General features: G+C 33.7%; 2 protein-coding genes across 4 annotated transcripts; both read left to right on the plus strand.

The window, feature by feature from the left end:
• The first annotated feature begins 4,669 nt into the window (after window positions 1–4,669).
• Window positions 4,670–9,118, plus strand: LOC137807978 (plant UBX domain-containing protein 8). The gene is made up of 11 exons (XM_068608859.1): window positions 4,670–5,017; window positions 5,875–5,945; window positions 6,083–6,662; window positions 6,745–6,828; window positions 6,958–7,070; window positions 7,211–7,415; window positions 7,531–7,731; window positions 7,815–7,937; window positions 8,451–8,594; window positions 8,677–8,733; window positions 8,846–9,118. Exons 1-11 carry the CDS (start codon window positions 4,934–4,936, stop codon window positions 8,951–8,953), a joined length of 1,770 nt encoding a protein of 589 aa, XP_068464960.1. The 5' UTR covers window positions 4,670–4,933; the 3' UTR covers window positions 8,954–9,118.
• A 2,199-nt stretch (window positions 9,119–11,317) lies between these two features.
• Window positions 11,318–14,596, plus strand: LOC137807979 (scarecrow-like protein 28). 3 transcript variants are annotated; one of them, XM_068608860.1, is made up of 2 exons: window positions 11,318–11,609; window positions 11,788–14,596. In XM_068608860.1, exon 2 carries the CDS (start codon window positions 12,340–12,342, stop codon window positions 14,281–14,283), a length of 1,944 nt encoding a protein of 647 aa, XP_068464961.1. In that variant the 5' UTR covers window positions 11,318–11,609; window positions 11,788–12,339; the 3' UTR covers window positions 14,284–14,596. The 3 variants fall into 3 exon arrangements, with proteins under 3 accessions (XP_068464961.1, XP_068464963.1, XP_068464962.1); XM_068608862.1 differs by having other exon boundaries at window positions 11,393–11,591; XM_068608861.1 differs by having other exon boundaries at window positions 11,403–11,697.
• The last annotated feature ends 307 nt before the right edge of the window (window positions 14,597–14,903 follow it).

Raw genomic sequence — 14,903 nt, forward strand, 5'->3', positions numbered from 1 at the left:
GTATTAGTTTAACTATAATATATATATATATATATATTCCTATGGTATGAAAAATATTTAATAGTTTACTGTAGACTCTGCACATACAATAGATTAGTTCTTTGTAAAACTATTACCGAATTTACATTTTGTATGTGCAGAATATTTACTAAATAGTTTGGATGCTATGCTTCCTAGTTTCTAGTAAGAAAAAGAACATATACATATTATGTTATAAAAGTAATGAGATCAATGGATGAGTCCAGATATTAAATTTCATGGCAGTTTCAACTGAGAGTTTCTACATTCAGTTTCTTTTAAATGTAGAGATGACTTAGCTTGAGACCTTGAATATATATATATATATATATATATATATATATATATATATATAGGTTCTGAAATATAATTCAGGGACAAACACGGACAAGAGAAAGCGACTTGTACTGCAGTATGGTAAGAATTATTAAAGTACACATTAGGGAACTCCATGTTGTGAATTGTGATGAGTTTGGTTTTTTTGTAACTAGCTAGCAAACACATATATTAAGCTAAGCTACCTATCCACTCTAACCACTAATGCAGGGACTTAGAGACTAGCTACCTACTCCAACCCTTTTTCTTTTAATCATAGAGGGTTGCATCCTCACTTGAAGATGAAGAAAATATCAACGAACAAGAATAGTTCATTCTTATCATCCATCTCATTCAAGTAAAATGTTCAATTAAAAATTGAGTTTTAATTTTCATTAATATGTAATATTACAAAAGAAATTAAGTCATTGTGAAATTGGTAGCAAATTTGTGTACTCTATGGAGATCTATCTCGTCATTTTTCCTGATGCCTTCCTTACAGAGCAATTGATTTCCCCATTATTTTTTTATCTTACTGAATTTATTGGGGGAATAACGTTGTATTTATGCAGATTAAGTTTTTCATAATTAGGTGTTTGCCAATATTTTTTCTTCATGTCGGTTTGTAAATGTTTACTTGATTATTTGGTTAGCATTCTCAAACATTAATCTTTTCAAATAAGTGTACATCAATTTTTGCTTAGCTTTTATATTTTAGAGTTTTAAGTTGTTGTTTTTTTCATGACACTGATTCTCAAGATCACTGGTTACATGACTAATTTAGCCTTTAAAACCTAATCTGTAAAACAAGTTCTGCATTTTAAAAAATAAAAGTTATATGTCATTAATTTAGTTTTGACCAATAACACAATCAAATTTATTTCTAAAGTAGAATTTTGTAAAATTAATACAATTTCAAAAATGCAATTAAGATTTTAGATAAGGATCACTTCAGGAATATACAATTTTAAATGCCTTTCTATTTTATTTAATTTATAAAATATTAAATTAACGATAGAATCATAGCGATATGCAAACTAAAGTTGAGTTAACATGCATCAAAAACAAAATTTTATTGATTGTTAAGAATCTTGAAGATAAAATTTGCAAACTCAAGTGAGTAGTACTCACCCTTCATTACCCTTATTTACATAAAAGTATATTCATCCTACTTTTTATTATTTGTCATCTACTTTTTTAATATATGCACTTTCTAGAAGTAGTGAGGGTTTTCAAACGGCTGAAACTAGTAGGGGTTTTCAAAATCGTCGGAAGTAACGGGGATTTTCAAAACTGTTGGAAATAGTGAGGGTTTTCAAAACTGCCAGTAATAGCAGGGGTTTTCAAAACCGCCGGAAATAGCGGAGGTTTTCAAAACCGGCGGGAATAGCGTGAGTTTTCAAACCGTCAGGAGTAGTGGGGGTTTCAAACCGTCGGGAATAACGGGGGTTTTCAAACCGCCAGTAATGCCAGTAATCAGTTAGCGACGCTGGATCTTTCAGGAAAAAAGTAAACCGCGGGTAACGCACTTAACGAGGGTTAAAACCGCAGGTAACGCCAAATATAACCCCGTTAAAAATAATTTTGTTTGTAGTATCTATTGCCTTTAATTTTTTATTTTTATAACTGTTTAATATACCAATGAGAAGGATTGAGAATTGTATTTTTTTTCAACTATTGTATGCTCTATAGTCTTCCATCTTTATTTTTATTCTCAACAAATATTATCGAGGAGAAGAGAAGAAAGGGAATTGAACTACAATATATGTTATTTGACTACTAAATGTTTATTTATTTTATGAGAGAGAAACTAAATACACCTCATTATTATTATTAATTAATCTGAGATGTGATATTAAATAAAAGGATTAGATGAAGAATAATTATTTTTAGTTATTCCTGAAGTATAATTGATGTTAATTAATTTGTAATTTGAGTTGTTAATTTAAATTTAATAAAAAGATTAAATTAAGAGTAGTTCTTTTTACTTACTTTTGAAGCAAATGGTTCTCTTCTCATAATAAGGATTTTTTTTTTATTATTTTACTTTGAAATTAAAAAAAATACATCCTATTTGAATTAATAATTCAAATAAAGTAACACTCTATTTAAATAGTAACTCTGTACATATACAATATTATGTCTCACTACCTAAATAACTTACAAATAATATTTTGCGTTTTGACCGAGAATATCACAATTTTTTAAACATTTAAATATATTGAGTTTAAATTGATCTTGTTTTAAATAACTTCACTTTTTAAATGTTTTATTTTGATAAATCCACTCAAATTTATTGAATTGTAATGTTCTTAGTTGGATAGTTGAATTATCATTATCATCAAATACAAAAAAATATCTAAATATCAAACAATTATTAATAATTTAAAAATATCAAAAGTTTATGATTCTTTTCGATCAGAATGAAACGCATATCCTATGAGTCATTCTACTTCTATATGTTCATCTAGAAAGAAGGAAAATAGAAGAGAGAAACAAATAAAAATGCGTGATGAAAAAAAATATATATAAAAATATAGAACTTTGGTAAAGTGTATGTAAAAAGTAACCATTTTTTCACTATTATATATATATATATATATATATATATATATATAATTGATAGTTTGATAATTAAAATTTTTATAGTTAAAATCTTATATCTAATTAAATATTAATTTTATAATTTTTATTAATTATAAAAATTATTTTACATATATTAATATTTTTTTTAATTTTTAAAAATATATTTAATTTAGTTAATATAATAATTAGTTATTTTTTATCTTTTCGTTAATAATTATATTTTCTGTGTGGTTACATAAAAAAATATTGATAAATCCCCTGTATACATTATTATAGGTTATAGATTAATAAAAATAAAATGGGAATTCCATTATATTATTATTATTGTTGCTATTATTATTATTAAATAATAGCGGGAAAGAAGAAGAGAAATATTTTTTAATAAAATAAAATAAATAATAATGGTTACATGAAAATAATTGTGTTGAAAGATATTAGTGATTTATATGTCCAGATATTCTTTACATTTTGAATAATTTATTTTAATTAAAATATGTTTACAAGTAAAATAGATACAAAAAGATATGTATAGAAAATAGGAGAATTAATATATTGTTATATATTCCACTTTGTGGTAGGATAAAAATATAACACGTGTACACCTGGAAGAATCCCCGATTATAGATGATATATATATATATATATATATATAACTGTATGAATAAAAATTAACTTAATTAGGAAAATATTAAAATAAGATTTAATAATAGATTTGGATTACAAACAGTAAAAATCCCTTATGTAGAAATATATTCAAACTACTAATTCTAGGTTCAAAATATTATAGTTTTAATCAATCATATAGGAATCCATGATAAAAAATAAAATAAGTCATTGTATTTAATAAATTGAAAGATTCTTTGAAGAAATTAATAAACAAATTTTAAAAGAGTTGATTAAAAACTCAACAGAAATTAGAGATTAAAATAATACAAAAAATAGAAACCTAAGAAAGAGATATTTATGTACACACGCTAAATGTCTATTAGTGTATAATTTATTTTATTATTTTATCCTTCAGGTTTCTTAATTGTTTTTTAAACTTAATTGATATGTATAATAAAATTAACAAAATTATTTATTTTATAATTGTTTTTTATAAACTTAATAATATTTTTTATTTTAATAGTTATGATAATTGTTTTTGTTATCATAAAAAAGTAGACACGTATATGTGTAAGCACGTGCGTTTCTAGTACTAATTGATTTCAATTTTAACACGAATAAAAGATTAAAAGAGATACTTTGCCTCTACAACATGAACTGAGATAGAAGAATATATCCAAATTTACAACACAAAAGTAAACACATATTACTAAATATAAGAAAAAAAAATCAACAGTAAAATCAAAAGATAAAAAAAAAAAGTAGATAACAAACAAAACCAATAAAGATCTATTATCATATCACATGCCTCTAATGATGTTTTCACAAAATGAGTTAATTATCACATTTGTTGCTTTATAATGATTTTTTTATGTTATATGTTATTTCCTGTCACACATTTTATATGATATTATTAATCGAATTTAATTCCATAATTAATATAAATATTTGTTTGTTATGAAATAATGAAGAAATATGGTTTTAAAAAGAAATAGTGTAAAAATAAGAATTTTAGTAATTTTTGTATTGATAATTGATAATAGATAATAGTTAGTTAAAGTGAAATCTGAAAATCTGGTAACCCTATTTATTTTATTTGACTGAAACTAGTGTAAAAATAAGAATTTTAGTAATTTTTGTATTGACAAAGGAAGTTGGATGCGTGGAGGCATTTTGAGAGCATACTTGTCCAACAAGAAGAGTTGCAAAGAGATAGAAATAGCGAAAGCACGAAGCAATTCCAAACACTTTCACCCTATTACGCACTCCAGAGGAAACTATCACTCTAGAGGCCCACCCACCCTTTCTCACTTTCTCTTTTTTTTTTTCTTTTTTTTTAAAAAAACAAGACAAGGAATAAAAGTTCTGAATTTTGGATTGCCCTCTGTTCCAAACAATTTCGATTGCAATGGCAAGGCCTAATCAAGAGGCGGTTGAGACTTTCGTCAGCATCACTGGCTTGCCTGAGGCAGTAGCGCTGCAAAAACTCGAGGTATTTCCCCTTTTTTTTCTTCTAATTCTGAAACTGCTTAATAGGTTTTGATTGGGATCCAAAAGGACCAAATTTGAGGTAATTTGTAATAGCTCTTTAATTCATCAAAGATAGGGTTTTTGTGCATTGCTTGATCACTCCTGTTATTTTTTTATTTTTTTATCAATGCTTGTTACTTTTTTGCTTTCAAATTATGTAAATGGGACTCGATTTGCATACCCATGTTTTCTTTTGGTGAAATTTTGCAGTTTTATTTAGTCTCTCTCTCAAATATATAGATGGATTGCCTGATATTGTTTGGAGTCCTCCTTATATTCAGTTCATGGATATCGGCTTTAATGGAGGTGCAGTTTAAGTGAATGAACACATAAGTCCTCGCTGATAGAGTGCAAACATTATTCTAGAAATATAGGAAATATGTTTTTTTTTTTATGATTTTCTTTTATTTTTTAACATTATATGAAGTTAAGCGCAGAGTCCAGTGTGTGTGCAGATAAACTTAAGTCTTTAAGGGAATATGTTTCATCACTAATGATAATGTTAGAAATCTGCTTTGTAGTAAATGCTAGTTCTTGTATACGATCAGTGAGGGCCAGCTAACTATATTATGCTTTGAAAGTTAGCGAGTATATCATGACCAAGTACTGAGCTGATCTCTTTTAGTCATTTGTCTGACCTCAGCTGATCTCTTTTAGTCATTTGTCTGACCTCAGATGTTTTTTTTTATCTGATGTATGAGATTGAATTCTTCTTATTGCGATAAGATTTTTCTATAAGTGGTCAATTACTCTTATGTGAATTTTTGCTTTTAATTGCTCTACACAGATGATCTGATTGTAAACATTATTTTATGTCAGGAACATGGTGGTAATCTCAATCAAGCAGTCAATGCATATTTTAGTGAAGGAGACAGAAACCTAACGACTGGGTATACTCTCTTTTCCATTAGTAAGCAAGTGATCATTGAGAAATATAACCCATTTTACTGGTATTACTGTTTAATGTTTGCATTTTAATTCTTTATTTTTGGGAGTTTGATATTTTATTTTGTTCCTTCATGGTCAGCTCTCACAACAGCTCTACAGCATTTCCTCAAGAGGATTTCATGGATATAGATGATCAACACGATGCAGATATTCACAGAATTCCCTCACTTCCAGCTTTAGCACCAAATCTCAATCCGTTTTCTCTTCTTGATTCCACTATTGGGAGAGGTATGTTTGGTACTCCTCTTGATCCGGCAGTCCAGGCACCAATTGTTACACATCCTAGAGAGGTAAGGGAGATTCCTATAGAGGTTAAGGATGGTAACCAATCCACTACTCAGTCTGGTCGTGTTCCATCTATTGAAGATGTCACTGGAACTGTTGATGCCCATGGTCCAGATATCCATGGGACTGTCATAATCAATGATGAAGATGATGACAATGCTCCACCTGCCCAGATTGCACATCGACATGAGCAAAATGATAAGATATTGGCTGATACTTCACTCAGTAGCAGTGCTAGACCTAGTGCTCCTGAATCTGAGAATTTACCAGATTATGGCAATGAGATAGAAGAAGAAATGCTTCGGGCAGCCATTGAGGCTTCTAAACGGGAGGCTGAGGAAAATTACAGAAATCAAAAACTTGGCAGACAAACTGTATGTGTATTTCTTGGTGGATTTTTCTTATGCTTTGCTAAACATGATGTCTGTGTTGGTATTTATTTTCCTCTTTGTGCAGGACTCAAGTGAATCAGGATCACAGTCAAGGCAATCTTACTTGGAGGATCCTGAGCTTGCCCATGCAGTTTCATTGTCCCTGAAGGTACCCCTCTAATTTTAAATTTTCTACATTATCACCCTGAGGAAATTCACCAGGACATAATAGAGTTTTGACTTTATTTAATATTGGAAATTTCAAACCTGGATTGCTTCTAACATGAAATGAGTTCAGACAGCTGAGCAAGAAAAAGCATGGCGTGTACAGGGAGGAGATTCTGAATCTGCACCAGCAGGGCCATCTAAGTCATCAGAGGCTGGACTAGGGGAAGTGGCATCTAATGGAAGGTACATTATCTCTTCCATTTTTCTTGCTGTGCACCTGTAGCTGTTGCACACTGCTGCATTGACACTGAACTAAGCATTTTCCTTCAGGGTATATTCTCTAAGAATGTGAAATTTGAATTGGGCAATTGTGGTCATTCTAGGTTGCAGGCAGGGAGTTTGTCCTTTCATGATGAAGCTGAAGATGTAGAGGAGCAGCCACTCATTAGAAACAGGTCTAGACATATGTCTTCAGGATCCACAGGATCAGTCAAAGATGTTGAATTTGCCGAGGCTAGCACACTACCAAGCACAGCACCACAGGAGACCAGTAATCCTCCTAACAGAAATTCCTTTCCCTCTGAGGAGGTATGGGCTTTCATTTTTTCATTTTCAAAAAGAATTATTATGTCATTACTTGCCATGTCATTTCAACTTGTCCCTGCCTCCCAATTTTCAATCTTTGACTAAAATGAGATTGCAGTGGGGTGGCATATCTTCAGAGGAACATGATGAAGCAGTAATGCTTGAAGCTGCAATGTTTGGTGGAATCCCAGAAGGGACTGGATATCAGTATGCTTATGCACCACATGAGTTTATGCAAGGTAGGGGGTCTAATCCTCGTGCCCCATATCGCCCACCTTCACCATCACTGGCAGCACAGCGTCTGATAAGGGAACAGCAGGTGTGTCTTTTTTCTCAAGTAGTTTGGAGTTGTTGGTTGTTAATGGTCTAATTGTTGTTATTGCTGTCTGTTTATTTATGCAGGATGATGAATATCTCGCATCATTACAAGCAGACAGAGAAAGAGAATTGAAGGAAGCCGAGGCTGCCCGTGAAGAGGAAAGACGGATAGCAGAAGAATCCCGCAGGAAATTACTGGAAGAGCAGGTAATGCAATTATAACTGATTGCACTTTTTTTTCTTGCCCCTTGCTTGAATCCCTCCTACCCTGTTGTTGATTGGAGTCTATTTTTAGTCTTCACACTCACTAGAAATTACTTTTATAGCTAATTTGCTAGTGTTGCCATTGATTTTCTTTATTAAGTCGTTGACACCTATTGTTTGAGGCATATTTTCCAATATTGTGTCGTCTGAAGAACGGATCATCTCCATTGATTATAAGGGGTGAATGTTAACAGAACTTAGAGACTCTTTAACAAACTCTTTAACTAGTATTGGAAGATAAAAATTCTGGTATAAATATCGTCAGTTAAGAACCAGTCTACACTTGGTCCCAGAACAAAAAATCTGTATTTCATATTATATGCTTTTTCTCGTTTGGTATCCTGGATATGTTGCCTTGGGCAGATCCTAGCTATAAATTGATTCTGTCTTATTAGGGAAAGAAAGCAAACTTTCCTAAGTTGTGCTTACTCTTGCATTTTGCATAAATTGTGTCAGGAATTGGAAACACAGTTAGCCGCCAAAGAAGTTTCTCTGCCACCAGAACCATCATCAGATGATGATAACGCTGTTAACTTGCTGGTAAAAATGCCAGATGGCAACCGTCGTGGACGCCGATTCCTAAGATCTAATAGACTACAGGTGATGGTTTGTTTGAAAGTATGCTGTTTCTCCCTTCCTTTTTGTGCATACGTATACTAAATTTGCTTCCGGAAATTTTCAGTCTCTGTTCGACTTCATAGATATCGGTAGGATGGTGAAACCAGGCAGTTACAGACTGGTGAGAAACACCACTGTCTTTCAGTGTTATTATTGATACTAATTTTTTAAGGAAATGGTTAATTTGTACTATAAATTTTAATGTGACCGTGTTTAATGTTATTGTTGAACAGGTGAGACCATATCCTAGGCGTGCCTTTAGTGATGGAGAAAGTGCTGCGAGCCTGGCTGAACTTGGCCTAACCAACAAGCAAGAAGCTTTGTTTTTGGAGTTAATCTGATGTCTTGTTGCAATTTGCTACAAAACAAGCTATTTCAGTTTTTAGTTTATTAAAATTGAAATTAAAATATGAACCACAATACACAGATGGATGTGGCATTTTAGTTTAATCTGGGTTTGTACTGTTTGGGTGATGCAATTTATAAATTTACAGATTTACATGAAATACAGTACTGTCACTTTTACATGTGCTTACTAAATCCTTATGCCCATTCTTTTCTATTTTTTGCGGTAAGATTGAAATAATCCACGATTAATTAAATTGCAAATGTTCGCTTCTGCTCTATTAATCTGTGTTTAGTAGAAATAAAGTTAAGCTTACTTGTTAAGAACTAAAAGAAATTATAGATTCTTCTTTAACGCTCTGCTCTTAAAGACAGATTCATTTTTTTTTTCCGGGTAAATCTAGACCAAACTAATTCAATCAAGAATTAGGTAGCTTGGTTTTGTTAATAACATTTGAATTTTTTTCTCATTAACAAATAAATGGATGAGATTCATGCTTATTAATTCAAATAATTTCTTTTAACCATACATTTCAATCGAATAAAAAGGGTAGTATCTTGCTCACAATTTTATTTTAGTTGCACATACTTATTCTTCTGTTCATAACTTTATTAAAATCCTACTGGTCAATGATCTGCTATCAATGAAATTATTTTAGTATTTTAAAATATATAAAGCTAACAAAACATAAATCTATTCGGTCTTAACATTCAAAATATATATAAAAGTTTAAATAAAATTTTCTATCATACTTAAGTTGAAATTTCAATAATATATGTATATATAAAAATATATAAATATTATTAATAATAACAAATTTATATGTAGAATAAAGAATAATTATCATTTTAAGTTGATTTTTTATTTTTTAAGAAGAAAAAGTTAAAATCTTTATTTATTAATTTTTGTCTGAACTGATTTTTAACTGGTTTTACTGATTTGCTATTGATTCCTATGGTTTGATATAAATTTTGTGCATAACTGATTTAGTGCCTGAATCAAAGCGGACACAATAGGAGTATAGTTTCTGCTTGGAGGTGATTTCTTCCTGCACCTCCATGCTTCCTCCCTGCACCTTCATAGAATATGTGACATGACAGCTTTGTTGTTCTTCTTTTTTTCATCTTTTTCATTGACACTCCTTCTCCCCATCTTTCTAATTTTAAAATTTCAAACTCTAGAGTTTGATAGTTTTATGGATTATACAATTAAAAAAAAAACCCTAAGAATCTTTATGGAGGTGCAGAAAGAAACTGGAGGTGGAGTAAGAAACTTCCTTAATTGGATCGGTCAATCCAATCCGATTCTCAGGATCACTAACAACCATTACTTTTAGGTTTTTTAAGAGAACTGGTGCAATTTAAAAAAAATATTCTGAAATTGACAGATTTTAAAAAATTTATCCCATGAATAAGTTGTGTTAGCACGAGATAACTTTAATGTGAAGAAATTTATTTATTTATCCACATGGACATGTTTTCATACTTTATTAGTAATTAATAAAATTTATTTATTATACAAAATTGTCTAAATTAATAATCACGAATAGAAATTAACTAATAAATTATGAAATATTAATATATTTTATATATTAGTTTAGTTTTATTCAAATCTCAAAACATTTTAGAAATATAAACATTTAAATACTATAATAATGATTTCTATCAAGGTAAACTTTCTTATGGTGATAAAATATGAGTTATGTCCTTATTTTAAAATATTTTTTGACAATTTTTATACTAAGATTAGATTTTGGTGAAGTATATGGTTTTTTCAGAGAAAAGAAGTATGAAAAAAATATAACATTGAAAAAGTAAGAAAGATTAAATGAAAAATACATTAAACAGAAAAATGAAATTAATGTTAAGATGATTAGGATGGGATATAGGTAATTATTCTTCTCACTTTCTAAACACCAAAATAACTAGAGCAGTCAAGTCATGATGAATGGTCAACAAGAGTTGGAGAATCCAATTCTGGGACCTTCTCCACTCGTGTGCCACGTGTCTCAGTAGACACCATCATGAAAAATAAAATATGCTCTGCAAACTGTACTTAAAAAAATGAAAAGTTGTGTTTATTAAATGGAGCACTCTGGTCCTTCATCCAAAAAAATACAAAACCAGATAATTTAATTAGAAAATAAAATAAAATAAATATTTTTAAAAAAAAGTGGTGTAATTATAAGGTGTAAAAGTAACGGTCAAGTGAACGGATATCAGGGGACAATACGTGCAACGTGGCACGTGAAAAGTCTGAGTGGCATGAATTATCCGTACACCAACTCCCCCTTCAACGGTCATATTCACCAACATGCTTCAACGGTAATATAACTCCCCAGCTCTGCACCCTTGGATCTGCATCGGACGGCGCAGGAGCAAAGTGTTTCCCTCCCTTTCCCACGCATGCTGTCATCATCATATTCCTTTCTTTTGCTCCCATGCTGGTAGATGAAAGCAGTCGTAGGCCCAGAAGAGAAGAGAAGAGAAAAGGGGAACTACAACTACCTACTACTATGATGGAGTGGTGAAGAAGAAGAAGAAGTAGAAGTATTAGAAGAAGTGTATAGCAGAAGATGGTGGTGGAGGGAGATCGTACGTAGTTTGTGATATATATATAAAGCACTGGTAAAGGTTTGTGTTATCTTTTGGGTAAGTGCGAGGGGGGTGGGGGGGTTTGTAGTAGTCTCCTCTTGTTCTACTTGATTCAAGTAAATGCATGTTTAAAGTGCATTCAGAGGTTGGGTTTCTGGCTTTTGCTTCACCCGCTGCTGCAATGATGGACTTGTTCAACGTTTCCACTGCTAATATGCCTTTCACTATTTCTCAGGACTTCTTCTGCCGCGAATTCCAAGGTGTATGTTTCTGTTTCTCATCCCTTCTTTCTAAACTTCAAACCACTTCACTTTTCCTAATGTCCCTTGTTTGAACGCTTCTGGAATCCGATGATCGCATTCATGTGCTAGCTAGGACTTTTCCTTACCCTCTTCAATTCTTTCATTCTTTCCTGCATATACCAATAACTTCTCATTCTTTTCTCATTACAATTACTTGCCATTTTCACAGATTCAATTCTCATATAGGAACACTTTGAATTTGTAAAGATAATACCAACCACAACAGTTTCTTAAATTCATCGGATTCCTTTGTTTTTGACGTAAAAGAATTCTTTAGAAAATTTCCACACACTCACATAGATTCTCGCACTGCATTTTCTCTCTTGTTCACATACGCATGCGAATTAAGATTTTAGAGGAAAAGAATACATACATATTTTTTCATAGTTGATCAAAGTTATTACTAGATATAGAGAAAGGGAAGGGAAAGAGAAGCAGCAGCATTGGGGTTAGTGAAACAACAAGCGTTACAAAAAGCATAGACGATGTTGGCTGGGTGTTCTAGTTCGACATTGTTGTCACCGAGCCACAGATTGAGGAGCGAAGCACCAGCACAGTTTCAAGCCTGCCATTTCCCGCGACCTTCCATGAGCACGCAGCGATTGGATTTGCCATGTTCTACCTTCACGCGCAAAGACAGCTCTTCACGTTCGCAGCCCCTCCTCAGGCCAGTGGGGCTTTCAGTGGAGAAACCCATAGAAGCCAAGACCAGCACTTGTTCTCTCAAGCACAACATTCGACTCCCACCCTTGGCCATCACAGCAGCAACACCATTGGTGGAAGAGTCCATCAAGGACAAGAGTTTGAAAAGGCTCGCGGAGCACGATGAGTCCTTCACCAACATAGCCAAGAGGAAAAAGGGTATCACTGAGTGTGACAATTCTGGTGATAACTTCTGGTTTCAGCCTGGCCTTGAGGGTAACACTTTAGGAGGGCTTAACAACACTTCACTTCCTTTCTCATCGGAGGAAGAGAGGGTTTGTTTTGTTCCTTCTGAAGTGGTGTCTCATTCTGCACCTTTTCCCTTGAACCCTTGGCTGGAATCATGTGTAACAAAGATCACCAACTTCGGTGAGGGTAGCCACCGTCCTCGCCAACATCACAACGACCATGGAGCAGAAGGGTCTGTCTCCAACGCTTCTTCAGAGAGCCAAAGCCTGAGGCTAAACGAGAACGCCTCAGAACATGAAGTGGGAAACGGTTCAGGAAATCCTTACCATCACCACGAGGTGGAGACAGGGGAAGAAGACGATCATCACGGGTTGGAACTCGTTAGCTTGCTCACTGGCTGCGTGGATGCTATTGGATCAAGAAACGTCGCTGCCATAAACCAGTTCATCGCAAAGCTGGGTGATCTTGCATCTCCAAGGGGAAACCCCATAAGCCGCATATGTGCTTATTTCACAGAGGCCTTGGCCATCAGAGTCACCAGGCTTTGGCCCCACGTTTTTCACATCACCACCAATTCCCGAGACATGGTGGAGGATGATGAAACCGGAACTGCATTGAGGCTTCTCAACCAGGTGACCCCAATTCCCAAGTTTATCCATTTCACATCAAACGAGATGCTGTTGAGGGCGTTTGAAGGAAAAGACAGGGTTCACATAATAGACTTTGACATCAAGCAAGGTCTCCAATGGCCAAGCTTGTTCCAGAGCCTAGCATCGAGAACAAACCCTCCGAGTCACGTGAGAATCACGGGGATAGGAGAGTCAAAGCAAGACCTAAACGAAACCGGAGACAGACTCGCAGGTTTCGCCGAAGCACTGAACCTCCCCTTCGAGTTCCACCCCGTTGTGGACAGACTCGAAGACGTGAGACTGTGGATGCTGCACGTGAAGGAGCAGGAAACGGTGGCAGTGAACTGCGTTTTGCAGCTGCACAAGACGCTTTACGACGGAAGCGGAGGAGCGTTGAGGGACTTCTTGGGGCTTATACGAAGCACCAATCCGAGCGTGGTTGTGGTGGCTGAACAAGAAGCAGAACACAACGAGACAAGGTTGGAAGCAAGGGTGTGCAACTCATTGAAGTACTACTCAGCATTGTTTGATTGTATCGAGGAGAGTGGGGTGGCGCAAGAGAGTGCAGTGAGGGTGAAGATAGAGGAGATGTACGGGAGGGAGATAAGGAACATGGTGGCATGTGAAGGGAGGGAGAGGTTGGAGAGGCACGAGGGTTTTGGGAAGTGGAGGAGGATGCTGGTGGAGGAAGGAGGGTTGCGATGTTTGGGAGTTTCTGAAAGGGAAATAAGTCAGAGCCAGTTGCTGTTGAAGATGTATTGTTGTGAGAATTACAGTGTGAAGAAGGTGGAGAAGGAAGGAGCAACAGCGGTTACTCTTAGTTGGCTTGATCAACCTTTGTATACTGTCTCAGCTTGGGTTCCTGTTGATGTTGCGGGTACCTCCTCCTCTTTTTCTCACCCAACTTGATCATTTCTTCATTCGTTTCTTCACACTCAAGCTATACAGACACACGTAAAGGAAGTATTCTTTGTAGGTAGTCAAATTCTCATCATCATTGTTATTATTCTTTCATTCTTTGTTGCAGATAATATTTTGCTAGCCCAAAATTTACTTGGTGCAAGTTGTATCAATACATACAGAGCAATACTGCCTTCTGTTATTTGTTGTTTTAGTCATTTTCAGATCATTGTTTTATTCTTTATTATTACTATGTAAGTTGAAATTCTTTAGTTCCACAAGTCATTCAGATTGAAATGAGATGAATTCAGTTATTTGTGTCCCTCTCCTCTCAAATGTTCCCTATTTGGTATGTGTTTTTTTGTTGTTTCTCACATTTTGCCCTGAAACAGGCTCTGCAAGGACTTTTTTTTGTGTTTTCACCACTGTACTGGTCTTCCTTGATACTGAGAATGAATTTACGCGTTTAAAATGTTAAAATTGGAACATAAATTGAGAAGGTTTAGGAAGTGGTTTGTTTTAAAATTTTACTATGCATAGATTGAATTTACATTCTTGAGTTGATCCAATTTTTTCATGTTGGATTGGGTACAATAAAGCTTCATGGGCAGACATACTGGTCTGTTAAC

Source organism: Phaseolus vulgaris, chromosome 3 (genome assembly GCF_000499845.2).
Source record: "Phaseolus vulgaris cultivar G19833 chromosome 3, P. vulgaris v2.0, whole genome shotgun sequence".
In the NCBI taxonomy this organism is placed as follows: Eukaryota; Viridiplantae; Streptophyta; class Magnoliopsida; order Fabales; family Fabaceae; genus Phaseolus; species Phaseolus vulgaris.